The sequence below is a fragment of the Atta cephalotes genome, assembly GCF_000143395.1.
Source record: "Atta cephalotes unplaced genomic scaffold scaffold00004, whole genome shotgun sequence".
Taxonomy (NCBI): Eukaryota; Metazoa; Arthropoda; class Insecta; order Hymenoptera; family Formicidae; genus Atta; species Atta cephalotes.
This window is the reverse complement of record NW_012130068.1, coordinates 1,914,038-1,927,409: the sequence shown is the minus strand read 5'-3', so window position 1 is coordinate 1,927,409 and position 13,372 is coordinate 1,914,038. Positions and strand designations below refer to the sequence as shown.

Genomic DNA, 13,372 nt, shown 5'->3' with positions numbered 1-13,372 from the left:
AAGAACGTAGTAGACGTAGTAGTAGTAGTAGTAGAGTAGTACGTAGTAGTAGACGTAGAGTAGTAGAGTAGAGTNAGTNAGACNGAGTANAGNAGNGAGAGAGAGAGAGAGAGACAGGGGTTAGAAATTTCTCGTTGAGAAGAAAATAGCGGGACGCTGATTGTTTTTTCGTGATTGTTTAAAAGTCTGTTTGAAATGGAAATTAAATGTATATACATTTTTAGCGCCGTTGTAAAGGGCACGGTGCACATTACGAATTGTACGATGTATGTATCGTACGAATGGTCCACCGACTCTCTCGGATCCGTTGCAAATTTTCGCGAAATGTTCCTTGGGCATCTTCCACGTACGAATATCTTGGAACAATAATAATATATACGTATTGCATTTCTCAGAAACAATAATTCATCTGTTTCTAAATTGTGAGATAACGTGAATTGGGAATTTTTAATTCCCCGAAGAATATCCTCGCGCGCATTAAATTTTTTCTGGAACTATTTGTTTTAATACTCACAATCAGAATAATGAAGTAACGTTTATACGTTTATAAGGGAAAAATATTTTTTATTAATGAAAAAGAAAGAAAATATATCTGATGGAAGATGCGCAGCTCAAAAGTATGAAAGCATTTTTATGAATGTGTAGGAAGTAATTCGATATATATTGCTCGAGTATCTCGTAAAGTGGCATTACTATTCCATGAGAAAATTATTTCATAGCACTTATACAGAATATTTCTTAAATACTAATATTTTAAGAGTTGATTTTTAAAGTCATTTTTTACAAAGAAAAATTGAACACGTAATCTCAAAGGGTGTTAAAAATTTTATATGGTTATTGCTTTTAATTAAGCTTTCAATAACTTTTAATAGCTCATAAATAAGAAAAGATTTTTCCCAAACTCGAGTCAATAAATAGACAAAGTATTATCTTCACTTTTCATATTTTTAGTTGCCGCTTTGTAAAAAAGCAATGAAGTACAAATGGGATTTAACATTTACAATACATTATTGTTTCGCGAACTTATTGTTATGTCAAGAGAATCGAATCTTGACGTTTGAAAAAGAAATCTCTTTTTATATAGAAGATTCTATTTAGAAAGAAAAATAATTTTATAATATTTGTGTAATCATACTCGTATCTCTGATTCAAAGCTTTTGAAATATGAGAGGCTATTGAGATTTATATGAATTTTTCTTTATAAAATAATAAAAAAAAGTACCAATTCTTAAAATCTAAAATTTATCTAAAAAAATTAATTTCTAAAATTAATAAACTTTTCTAAAATTTTAGGCAATACTTAAGAAATATCCTGCGTAACGTGTTTAATGCAATGTACTCATTTAATCATGATGCGTGCCCACTTTACGACATATATCCGCGTATCAAGCGTGAATTGGTATTTTTTTTAATGGAAATAAAAACGCGTGAGCTTTCACAAGTGGATCCGGAAGGGATCGTGAGACTTTCTTTAAACAATCTTTCATAAATGTACGATTAGAGAGAAACTTTCTACGTATATTAGACGACATTCTCTATGCGTTATGGTCACTACATGAGATCAATTCAAAAAAGATCAACTTCTCAAATCACGTCAATAATTCCTGAGGGGCTACAGGTGATGGGAATGATTCTTCATTTCCAGTTTTTTTTTGTAAACATGCTTCTCTATCGCACATCATTCCGAAATAATATAATTGCAAGATTACATTTACAGTCTCGCGCAGAAATTATTCCGCGTATATTAAAGCAGACTTTAACACTGGAACTATCAACGTAATAAAACGACTAGTTCGTAATCTTTTTTTAAAATTATTTATGATAATTTTTTAAAGTTATTTTTATTGCAATTTGTAAAAATCGAGATCTAAATTTATTTTTCCCCTTCATGTTTTTTCAGAGATATGTATACTATAAAATATTTAAATGATAGAAATTAATCATCGGTAGTTCTAGTATTAAAGTAGACATTTATGCTAATGAACTACACGATCAATGCAATGATGCAAAACCGTTTAAAAAACGGGCAAATCAAGCTTTTTTCTGTATGGATGTGTCCTTGCAGATGAATTGTTGAGAATACATGAAGACAGGACAAAAAAATGGAAAAGTCAGCCAAATACCAAAAATAAGATAAAAGAAAAAAACAAAAAAGAATCAAAAGTAATATACATTTGTCCGAGAAGACACTAAAAGAATGTTCTTCATATTCATTTTGCATATCATAAATTTGCTCATACAGCAATTACAGTTTGTTACTAGCTTTTAAATATTAATGGGAATTTTTGAAAGAAAAATAAATTTTTCTGAGACGTGACACATTTTTTTATGTCAAGTCTTCAAGTCATGTTAATTCGTCGATGACGTGTGTATTTTTCTTTATATAAATGAATAGTCTTTTTTATTGATAAGTTTGTGATATTTATCTTGTACGTATTCGATATTCTCCTTTATGTAAGATAATTCGTTTTTATGATGTTCTTATAAACAATTTTGGAAAAAATATTTATGCAAAAATTAGTTTAAAAAAATCTTACGTTGCCTATATAACATGTTTCGAGATAATTTAGCTCTGGCTGCTTTGCCTTTGCCAGTGTTTTTCGTTTATGTATGTGTAAAGCGTTGACGATGAACGGTATTGAGGAGCAACATGTATGAATTGTGCATGTATATGAAAAAAAAAAAAAAAAAAAAATAACAATAGACTAAGCGGAGAAAATGCTCGAATCGCAGCGTTCATCGACAAATTTCTTCATATGAAAGTTTATAAAAGAATTCTTCTTTAATAGTGCCAACTATGTAATATGAAAAACAAAAAAAAATAAAAGTCAAGTAGAAAAAATATGCAACCTAATCGTGTAAATCAAATTCACAATATTAAACAATCAGAAAATTTTTACTGATTAAAAAATGTATGCAAAAATATTGAGATGTAACTTATCATATCTTATAATTTACAAATTAATACTATGTTGAGGATTAAATAGAAAAAAAATTTAATTAGTATGCAATCGAAACAAGCATAATATGAATTATTGCGGCATCTTGGATGACGCAAGAGTCTCGTACAGCAATTTCTTTGTCCTCATTGTCCTGCTATTGCACTATTTATTTCCGCACACACCCTGCATCGGAACGAGATGCAATTTGCATACATGCAAGTAGGTGCAGCATTGTCGATTGCTAACTATCTGTGTCAGAACAACGATGCATACAAGAAAAGGTTGTAGTTGTATTACGTAACGCTTGTTACGAGTCAGCATATATTTAAATTAAGTCTCATTTATTTTGCACATAGTCTTACATATCTTTACACAGTACTAATCTACACGAAAGGGCGTCGTGGAACATTGACAATTTCGTTTTCCCAAAAATGTCGTATACGCGAAGACTTGGTATAAGGTACTATATATCTATAAGGCTTGTTTTATATATCTGTAATGTCTAGAAATCAAACATTTACAAATTCTGTTAAATATTGCTTTTAAAAGATATTAAATTTGTCCATCCTCTTCGCGTGTATGGCAGATCTAATTGCGCAGATAACCCGACGGCAGCAACGAGGATAAGTTTTGCGACAGGTATGCAACAGTATTAAAAAACATGGAAGAGAACATCTATGATTCTTTCATCAGTCACTGCTTCTCGGCTGGTGATGCCAAAGAATTCGTCTTTTCTTGGATCACAACACGAAAGAATCGCGGTGCTTTGGGCTCGGATCTGTTACAATTGCTCTATGGCAGAGCGGAGTCGCGGAGAAATCTTAATCCGCACAAATGGGTGCGATTATCATTAATCAAAGGCCCCTTCGAGCGTTATCACAAGTAGAGAGGAGAGCGACGCGCCGAGCTAAAATCAGCTCTCTCGCTCGCGGCAATCGAGTCCTTCCTTTTTTAGAGCGCGATATATGCGGAATGTCATTATTGCAAATTGGCAAGTCGATGCTCTTCTCCGGGCAGAAATTCTGTGAGAAGTGATTATTATCTTGCATATGTAAAACAACTTTCGCGTATTGGCGACTGAATTACTGCGGTCTTCTACCGTCGAGTTTTGATTCGATCATCAATCCTTCCGTGCTGAAATAGCGGTCACAGATAATGTCGAATAGTTCTTTAAACAGCCTGCGGGAAAAGCGGACTTCTTCAGATAGTTACACAGATAGCACCGTACGCGCGACCACGACTAATCTATCGCGAAATAATCTTTTAGCCAACCGACCGATTCAATCATCAATTTCGGTCACAAATTAAAGAACCGCGATCTCGAATGGTTCTGCAAGCGACGTTGCAGGTACTTCTTAGGAATCAGCAATTCGTAATCGAATATCACGATGCGCGTGCACGCGCGAATCTTGCGACCACCGATTTTGATAGTCGCAGTTTTCATTTTCACGAAAATCTCTGAGGTTTTTTCTCGTGTTTCGGAGATACTGACGCTCGCTGGAACACCATTCTAGGTGCGATGAGAGGACCGAGACCTTTTTGAGTATTTCTTCCTCTCGGTGACGATACGTCAAACGGCCCCGTACTCTTCACTCGATGGTGACTCGTCACTGGCTGATGGCCTGGGTGGCCTGGGAGGTCGTGGCGGTCGATGATGCAGCGTGGGTGCTGGTCTTCTTGGTGGCGGCGGCGGATGCACCCCGTAAGTTATATCTTCTCCCTCTTCGCTGCTGGGCGACGGCGAAGGCGCTCGATCCTCTTGTTCCTGCAGCAATTGTCGGAATTCCTGGATCGACTCGTTCAAGGACCACAATTGCGACAATAACGAGAGATCAAGCTGTCGCAGACCAAACTGCAAAAATAATTACTAATATTGTAATGCACTAAAAATGAAAAAAAGATTGTGGTATTGCAATGAGTTTGCAATAGACACGTAAAATATTTGTACAAGTAATTATCGCTTTGAGACTTATATATTGTTTTATGACACTGGAAACTAAATTAATTCGAATTTTATAGCATCTCGATTTCCAATTAGAAATAAATATATAAAATACTTAGATATAATGTTACTGCTTACATAAATTTTATTCTCTAAAAGATTGACTTTTAGATATTTATTAAAGAGATTTTACGATCATCATTTTCCGTAACCCCGTGACTTTTCTTCGTCACCGTGGATTGCTGCGAAATTTCACATAGGGTTCAATATATAGAAGCTGGAGGAACGTATTCACTTTTACCATACAGTCTCCAAGGTAAATGTTACCTCGTGATTTACGGACTGAAACGACGCATTTCCAACCAGCTTGGTGACTGCTTGGTCGTGGGAACTGAGGAAGAGGGAGTTGTATAGGAGAGATATGGAAAAGGAGAACGGGAAGAATATGAGAGACGCGAACAGACAACACGACGAAGAGAAATGAGGCTAGAAGAAGGACGAAGAGTAGAAGAGAGAACGAAGGAGGCGAGGGAAAAGGGGTACAGAGGAGTAAAATCATGCCTGAGGGAATGTAGCGTGGGAGCGGCTGTACGAACTCGCTTCCCGTGTCTGGATTGACTATTAAATTATTAGCCCAACTTAGATACGCGAGTCGGGATGTTGACGCGAACGGAGATCCAACAAGAGTTTATCACGAGAGTTCTCCTCGGAGAGAGCCTACTCAAGATCCCGTTACAGTTAATTTCGGAAAGATTGCCGCAATGTCACGCAAACGTGCATGACAATATTTTTATACGAAACAAATACATAGCGATCGCTGAATCAATAAGATATTTAAATTTCTAATGAAAAGAACGGTTTTGCTAAAATATTCCAAAAACTCACCTAAATAGTCTGAATAAATTTTGTTTGACTATTAAAATAATTATATAAGATGCTATCATGTTTGAGATTCTCACATAATTATTTTGATAGACCGATAAAATCATTTTTAGATTTGTTAGACATAAATTTAGATAATTCAGTAAAACTTTCCACGTAGTTGCAAAGCGACGACAAAATTGAATTGCTAATGAGGTGTACACAAAAAGATGTAGCAATAGTTGTAGTTTAGTTTATTTGAAATAAACAGTCTTTTAGAATTTCAATCATTAGTCGACGCGATAATGAGATCGTTGAACTACTAATGAGATGTACGCCAAGAGATATTGTAGTAATTTTATTTGAAATAAACACAAAGCCTCTTAGAATTTCAATCGTTAATCGACGTAGATGAATACGGCGTGTAACTAGCAGTAGGTATGTGAAGTATATTTGCGCAGCAAACTTGCAAGGTAATATAGCTATTAAAAAGCGGCGCCTCCGCACGGTTGAGTGATATAAGCGCGTCCCGTCTTTCTCTACCGCGGTATGATATACTCTGGTTTCCCTCGCTGCTTATGATCCCACGCATAAAATACACGTTCATCGTGCGGCGCAATTTACTCACACGCGATCACGGCCTCGAGGTAACGGGTCATTCGGGTCGCCCAAACAAATGCGGAAGGATCGGGAGAAACAGACAGGAGAGCAACAGAGGTGGACAACGACGACAGAGTAGAAAATGAAGATTCGCAAAACGTGATCGGACTATTACGGAATATCGAGGATAAGGAGTGGCAAGGATCGAAGTTTAAAAGACAAAGAATACTTCCAAGTAGAAATCAAAGACGACAGGAAAAGGAAACTATTCAAAAGAAATTAAATTTGTACACAAAAATAACAAAGATAATATAAAAAGAATTAGAAAACCAATAAAAAAATATTATCTGAAATAAGAAATAAAAATTATGAAAAATAACAAAGAGAAAAATTATCTAAGTATCGAAGGAATTGAGGAATTGAATTAAGGATTTCGATAGAAACTAGATCATAGATACAAAGCCAACATGAATGGAATAAAAGTTTTAAAAATATTTTAAATACGCGAACATTTTTATGTTATGTTTAAAAAATTCAAATGATAACAAATGTGGTTTATAGAAATGAGAGTCGTTTATAGAAATGAGAGAGAGTATAGAAATGCGAATAATTTGCACAGCTTCCGTCGCGATCGATGACAGCGGAAGAATCTCGACCACTCTGAAATCGCACGTGCTTATTGCACGCGTAGGCGTGGAATTTTCCTGCACATACTCATAAATATACGTTTCATGCCGTGATAGATGACTAATGGTTTCTATTAGAGTTAATGGCTGCCGTTATGGGATGCACAATTTCAGACACCAATTTGAATCACATCGACAATTTACTGACCGCAGTCGAGTGATACTCTGTTACACGTGCCGTAAAATCCAATCCAATGGTCAAATAATTTTCTAAATGTAAAAGATTTCAATTATTCATTTCTAATTACTCTCAGTTGCTTCAGTTAATCTAAAAATCGCATCCGCAAAACTCTTAAAACATTTTATTTTTCCAGATTGCACATTAAGAGTATTTTATCGTGTCAAAATAATCATTGTCCGTATTTCTGCATTTTGTTTGCCTAAAGATCCTTAAAAAAATAAAATAATTTTATATTACTAAATCATTGAACGATTGAGTATCATTACTTTAAAGACTATAACTTTCTTGGGGAATTGTAACATAAAGGAAATTGTAACATAAAGATTCTCTCTCTCTCTCTCTCTCTCTCTCTCTCTCTCTCTCTTTCTGCACATATATATCTTCTATCTTATCATATATAAATAATTAACGTCACTAGACATTAAAAATCAGAGAAAAAAAATCAAAATCCTGATAGTCTGCAAACCAGTTCTATATTGCGCAGCAACTATTAGTTTCATGAGACATCGAGAAACATCGAGAAATATATTTTACGATTAAAATAACGAGAGTGCGATGTTAACGGAGAAGTAAAAGAGTGAAAATAATTTTCGGATGAATACCATTTCTCTCCTGAGCACTGCCAGTTGGGTATCCAAGGTAGTAAGTTGTCTGGCAGGTGGAGACGGCCTCGATGACGATGTTTGCAGCGACGTTTTGCTGCCTCTTTGGGATTTACTGGACGACCTCGTGGGCGGTGGAGGCGGCTCGCCGCTCTCGCCGCGACCGCTCAGGTTGAAGCCACTCAAGCTTCTCGGTAACGGGGGTAATCCTTGTAGGGAAGACATCGCAATCCTTTCTTGAATACTAGAACATACAAGTACGAGATTTTTAGATAATTTATATTCTGTATACAATGGAATATTTTCAGCACGTTTCAATAAACAAGACAACGCAAAGTGTTTTCAGTGATAAAGAATGCATTTAGTGACAGAAATATCATTCTTTGCATCCAATGAGTAAAGAACGGCATTTGTGTTACTAAATGAAAAACACTCAAAGTTAAGAAATTTATTCGACGTTAATTATTAATATTTAATATATGTAACAGTATAGTTGTCGCATATAGATATTCTGGTTATTTTTGCCAAACAAGATACTTTTTGTAAAAATATCGAAGTCGATATTATATACAATCATTTGTCAGAAAAATAAAGTAAATTTTACGTAAGTGAGCGCTTATTCCTATATAAACCTGTCGATAAAAAAATCGATAAAAAATATACTAGAATTCTAAAATACACATTACTTCGATTTCTCCGTATATGAAGGGGAAATTAATAGTTTCATGATACTCGGGGAAGGGGAAACTTCTGCGGGTCGTACAGTCTTCTTGTAAACTGTCACAGATGCAGTACGATAGAAGCCACAGAAAATGGGAATACCGTTACACGATCATCTTATGGAATAAAAATCGATCTGTCTTTAGGAGTGTCAGTTGCCCGTAAGAAGGCAGGGGATTTGGCGAATGACTCACATCGCCCTGCGGTTTATTATCATCGCGGGCACATCGCGGAAGTGTGTGATCCTTCAATCGTTCTTATCGATATCGATATCCGTTCAACTCGGCTCCGTTTACTCGTCTCATCTTATTTTCCGCATGCTGAGATAAGATCAATTCGATACGCCAAGTTCAGCGATATCGATTCGATAGCAATTATAGATAGCGATATCAGTTTAAAAAAATCAACGCTCTTAATAATAAATTCTTCATCAACTTGTAGCCAGGACTGCCACAAATTCCTCGCCCTAAAATTTCATATAACTTTATAGACAAACAAAATTTCATGATTTCTTATAATTTCTAATAATACTTTGAAATTTTTTGTATTTTCTTTCTGGAAACCGTTAAATATTTTTGGGAGAACAATTTAATATAACAATGTAAATTAATGTTGCTAACACTGCTTGCATTTAATTGTTGGTAGTATTTCAAAATTACGTAAGTATATGTTTGTACGCTTGTTAAACTTCATTAAAATCAAGATTAATTTTTTATAAAATTTTGCAAAATTCCCTGATTCTCCTCCAATTTCCTCGACTGTTTCAATTTCCCTAACATTTCCCTAATTTCTTTGATTTCTAGTTTCGTAGCAATCAGTTATGTAAATGCGAGAAAAGTATATTCATGCAGTCTCTATTTATATTTATTTCTCGAGAATATAATATATTTCTTCTTTTTTTTATAACATTCGTTTAAATTATTCGTTTCATTTATATAACTGCACAATCCGCATAATATCGCATATTCATGTGCACATAAATGCTATACAACAATACTCGAAAGATTAGTGTAAATCTTGTAAATTTGTCAGGATTTATCTGTGTTAATTAGAAGCAAATTGAAGGGATTTCAGGATTGAACTGAGGACAAAATAAAAAAAGAGAGCGCAAGCGTTTTTTGAACGTTAGTTGACGCTAACGAGCGGTTGATTTTTACGGTTGGCTGAGACAGCATTTATCGCGAGAAAGCGATGCGTTCACATCACCAGATAGTTGAATTTAGATCAATACGCGTAATACAGTGAGCGAGCCTGCATCGCGACTTCTCGATAATTATTACATCGTTAGCGCTGATGTACAGTAACGTCGCGCCTTGCGACAACGTTACTTATCATAGAACTTAAGCAATGTATTTACATATTTTCCCCAAACACATTATTTTTAATGCTGTACTCTAAAAATAAGAGCATCAAAATTCACTTTAAGAAGATTATAGTACATTTTAAACACACTCAAAAATTAAAAATGTTTAAATTGTTTAAATTAGGAAATCAGTACTTCTTATCTTGCAAATTCTTCTTAATTATTATTGTCATCCACGAGAAAATATTAGAACATTAGATGTAAAGAATGTAAAGAGTGATTTTTTAGAAATTAAAGCAATGTTATCTCCTAAAGATAATTATCACATAATTATGGAAAAAAAATTTCTTTCTTGATTTTCAAAACAAATAAAAACTAAAATCTAAGCTTTGAATTTCTCGATTATGATCAATCTCTTAATTTTACAGGTAGCCCCTAGATAATTAATATTATTGTACAATATTTGATATCACATAATATTATTGGGTTGTCTGGAAAATTCGTGCCGATTTTGAAGGAAAATTTAAACGCAGAAGATTTAAATTTTAGTATACATTTATTAAATTTAAATCTTTTGCGGCACGAACTTTTCGGACAACCCAATATGTACTGTTTGCAAATTATATTGAACCTCCAGCATGTTTGCTTTGAATTGTTTAAGAGACATATCAATAATATTGCAAAATAATAATACAATAATTGAGCGTCTAGAAGCCATTTAAAAGACACTTATAAATTTATTTCATCAATAAGAAATTTTCAAATTCTTTGCCGAATGGATAAGAGTCTCATTCATATTGTAATCTAGTTCCACTTTTATAATTTTAATTTCCAGTAGAGACAATTGTGAGTAAAGTCTCTGGCGATTTAATTTCATTTTAATACCTGATGAAATCAAGATCAGTTATTCTCTCCTCTTCGTGATGATCATAACCATTGACTTGACCTACGTCGACGGTGTCGGTGTCGTCGCCATCATCTCCATGCAAAGTAATCTGCGTGGAAGAGTAACGAACCCCCGCCTCCAGCCAGTCCTGCCGGTGGATATTATTGTCGCTATCGTTGTCGTTACTGTCCTCTTGGTCGCTGGGCGCAATTTTACGCTCCGATTCATCGACGACGAGCAACGTGGTGGCAGCGCGGTCAACGCTCGAGATATTCGTCGATTTCTCAATAGGAGACAGATTCTTGACACCTTCGTTACCGAGCTTTCCACTAGCCACGAACGTTTCCTGCTGTTGTTGCAATTGTTGCTCATCAGGACTCGTGGGCGTCGACCGGGCGTTGTGTTCATCTGCTCTCTCCGAATCGCCGTTGCATTTTTCCGCGTGACTCACTGTGACTCGCCCTCGAGCGGAATCCGGACTGGAGGACGAGGCACGATGCTCGTCTTCGAAGGACACGTTGACAGCTCGGATAGCCACCGATGGTTTCGTCGCTGTCAGTGCCGTTTCGAATTTCTCAGTCGAGGTGACGACACTATTCTTTCTTTGCTGATCTTTATCAGGAAACTTCTTCCATCGGTCACGATGATATGGCAGAGCACCGGCTAGGTCTTTCCCGCGGGAGTTTCTTCGGATCTCCAGCTTACGTTGCGGCCGTTGATCCTCGGTCAGACTGTTGCGCTTCCGCACGATATTCACTGGAACGTTCCCCGTGGGATAAGGCTTTTCTGAACCGGTACCAAGTCTGTGATGTTGATCGTGAGACGAGATAACTTTGTTTCCATTCTCTGACCGGTTATCCTCAACAATTGTGTCTGTATTTCGTGTCTGGTTGCGATCTCGTGAATTTCTGTCGTTGGATACATTCTCATCCTTGCAATCCTTCGTGCACTCCTTGAAGGATTCGTATACAGTTGTACGTCCACCCGTTGGGTCCTTCTGTTGCTGCTGCTGCTGCTGCTGCTGCTGCTGTTGCTGATCGAATCTCCAGGGTTTCGTGTTTGGCGGCGGTGGTGCCTGCCTAGTGGGACAGGGCGGCCTTGGCGATCTCTTAAGGGCCTCGGCAACCACCTGCCGACTCGGTCGAGGTGGCACCGGAGGCGGATGAGGCCTTTGACTTGCCAGCTGCATTCCGCTCGTCTTTCAAATCTTCTAACCTTCAAAGCGATTGCTCATTCTCTATGACGACATACTTATACGTATTCAAAAAACGAATTTTACTTTTCGAGCCAACTAACTGCACAATCTCGACTCGTGGTTACGTCAATACAAAATATCTATGCTATTACCACTATTACTAAACACAATACTAAATGTCAGCAGTAACACGAGGTACCTTCACCTCGCACGTAAACGACAAAGATTGCGCTTCGTTCAAAATTCTCTCAAGATAAGAAGCGACGTTTATCGTTCTTATCGCGTGCGTGTCTATTATAAGCCAACGGAATTGAAGAACGCGGTAAATAACTCGGCAAGCGAGGCATATTTTGTGAGCTTGGCAAATTTCTCGCATCAGCAGTATTTCATCATCCGCAAAATTCTTCGGATAGGAATTCGTTGTTTGCAATTTTATTGTGATGTATTGTCAGTCGAGACGAATATAATAACCGTTGGATATCTTTGTATAAAATCTTGCAGCCCTGAGGTATGATTCGCGAGGCGTGCGTTTCTTGGAATTATCTTATTTCCTTAAAACGCACGGACGAGCATGCTTTAAATGCCGATCGGAGATGACGGGAATGTTGTGCAACGTCGCCACATGATTCCACACACTGTTGCGCCAGCGAAATCACCGCAATCTTGCTGCGCGTACCCTCGATTCGCCGCGTTTCCTTCTCTTTCGCTTCTTCTCTTTCGTTTCTCCCCTCGAGTCCGCCTCGTCCTCTTTATTCGTAAGCGGGTCGCGATCGCGTCGATGCCTCGCGATATCGCCGACGCGATTTTGCATACAATTCTGTGGGAGCCACGAAACGTGCCTTCGTTCGTTCGCTAATAGCTTCATGCGCGGTTGTCTTCAATTTCTCAAATACTTCTTCGTTCGCGATCGCGATGAGCGGAATCGACCTGTGATTTTGCACACAATCGCGAGAATCACGTCGCAAAATATTCCTCGTGCATGTCAATTAAAAACTTCAAGAAGCCACTTCCGATTCTCAATACAGGAATTTATTTCGCGCGCATTTCGCCCTTTTCCTTTCTTTCTCTCTCTGTCTTTTTCTCTCTTCAGCTTGTCATTGAAGCTGATCTTCAAGATGACGTTACGGCCTCGATAGTCGCCTTTCTATCTCGATCGCTCGAGCTTTCCTTCCATGAAGAATGTACGAGCAGATCCGGCGAACTCGCTTCTTTGTGAACGAACGAGGCAACCTGACTTGCCGCCTTTTGTAAGTAAACTTTCTATCGCATGCCGCGATTCACAGTGCGCACCAACCATTCAATGGTCCTGACAAAGGACTTCTTTTCTATTTTTTTTTCTGAAGCGTATCAAAATTTATTTTTAACAAATTCAGCAATTAAATTTCTTTATATAAAACTTTTTTATTCTTCCTTTATTATAGGACAGAGGAAGTAACAGAAAACTTTTGTTGGAA

General features: G+C 36.9%; 1 protein-coding gene across 1 annotated transcript; it reads right to left on the bottom strand.

Annotated features, from left to right (window-relative positions):
- Positions 1-4,512: 4,512 nt before the first annotated feature.
- LOC105625898 (probable WRKY transcription factor protein 1) lies at positions 4,513-11,912 on the bottom strand. Its single transcript, XM_012207208.1, has 3 exons — positions 10,723-11,912; positions 7,815-8,058; positions 4,513-4,794 (listed from the first exon to the last, which is right to left on the bottom strand). The coding sequence occupies exons 1-3, from the start codon at positions 11,910-11,912 to the stop codon at positions 4,513-4,515; spliced, it is 1,716 nt and encodes a 571-aa protein (XP_012062598.1).
- Between the last annotated feature and the right edge of the window lie 1,460 nt (positions 11,913-13,372).

Excerpts from the sequence above, each read along its gene's own strand:
- LOC105625898 (XM_012207208.1), bottom strand. The coding sequence starts at position 11,912 with ATGCAGCTGGCAAGTCAAAGGCCTCATCCGCCTCCGGTGCCACCTCGA. Across the intron at positions 8,059-10,722 it reads ACTGATCTTGATTTCATCAG|TATTCAAGAAAGGATTGCGA; the intron begins GTATTAAAATGA and ends TGTATGTTCTAG. Across the intron at positions 4,795-7,814 it reads CAGTGCTCAGGAGAGAAATG|TTTGGTCTGCGACAGCTTGA; the intron begins GTATTCATCCGA and ends TTATTTTTGCAG.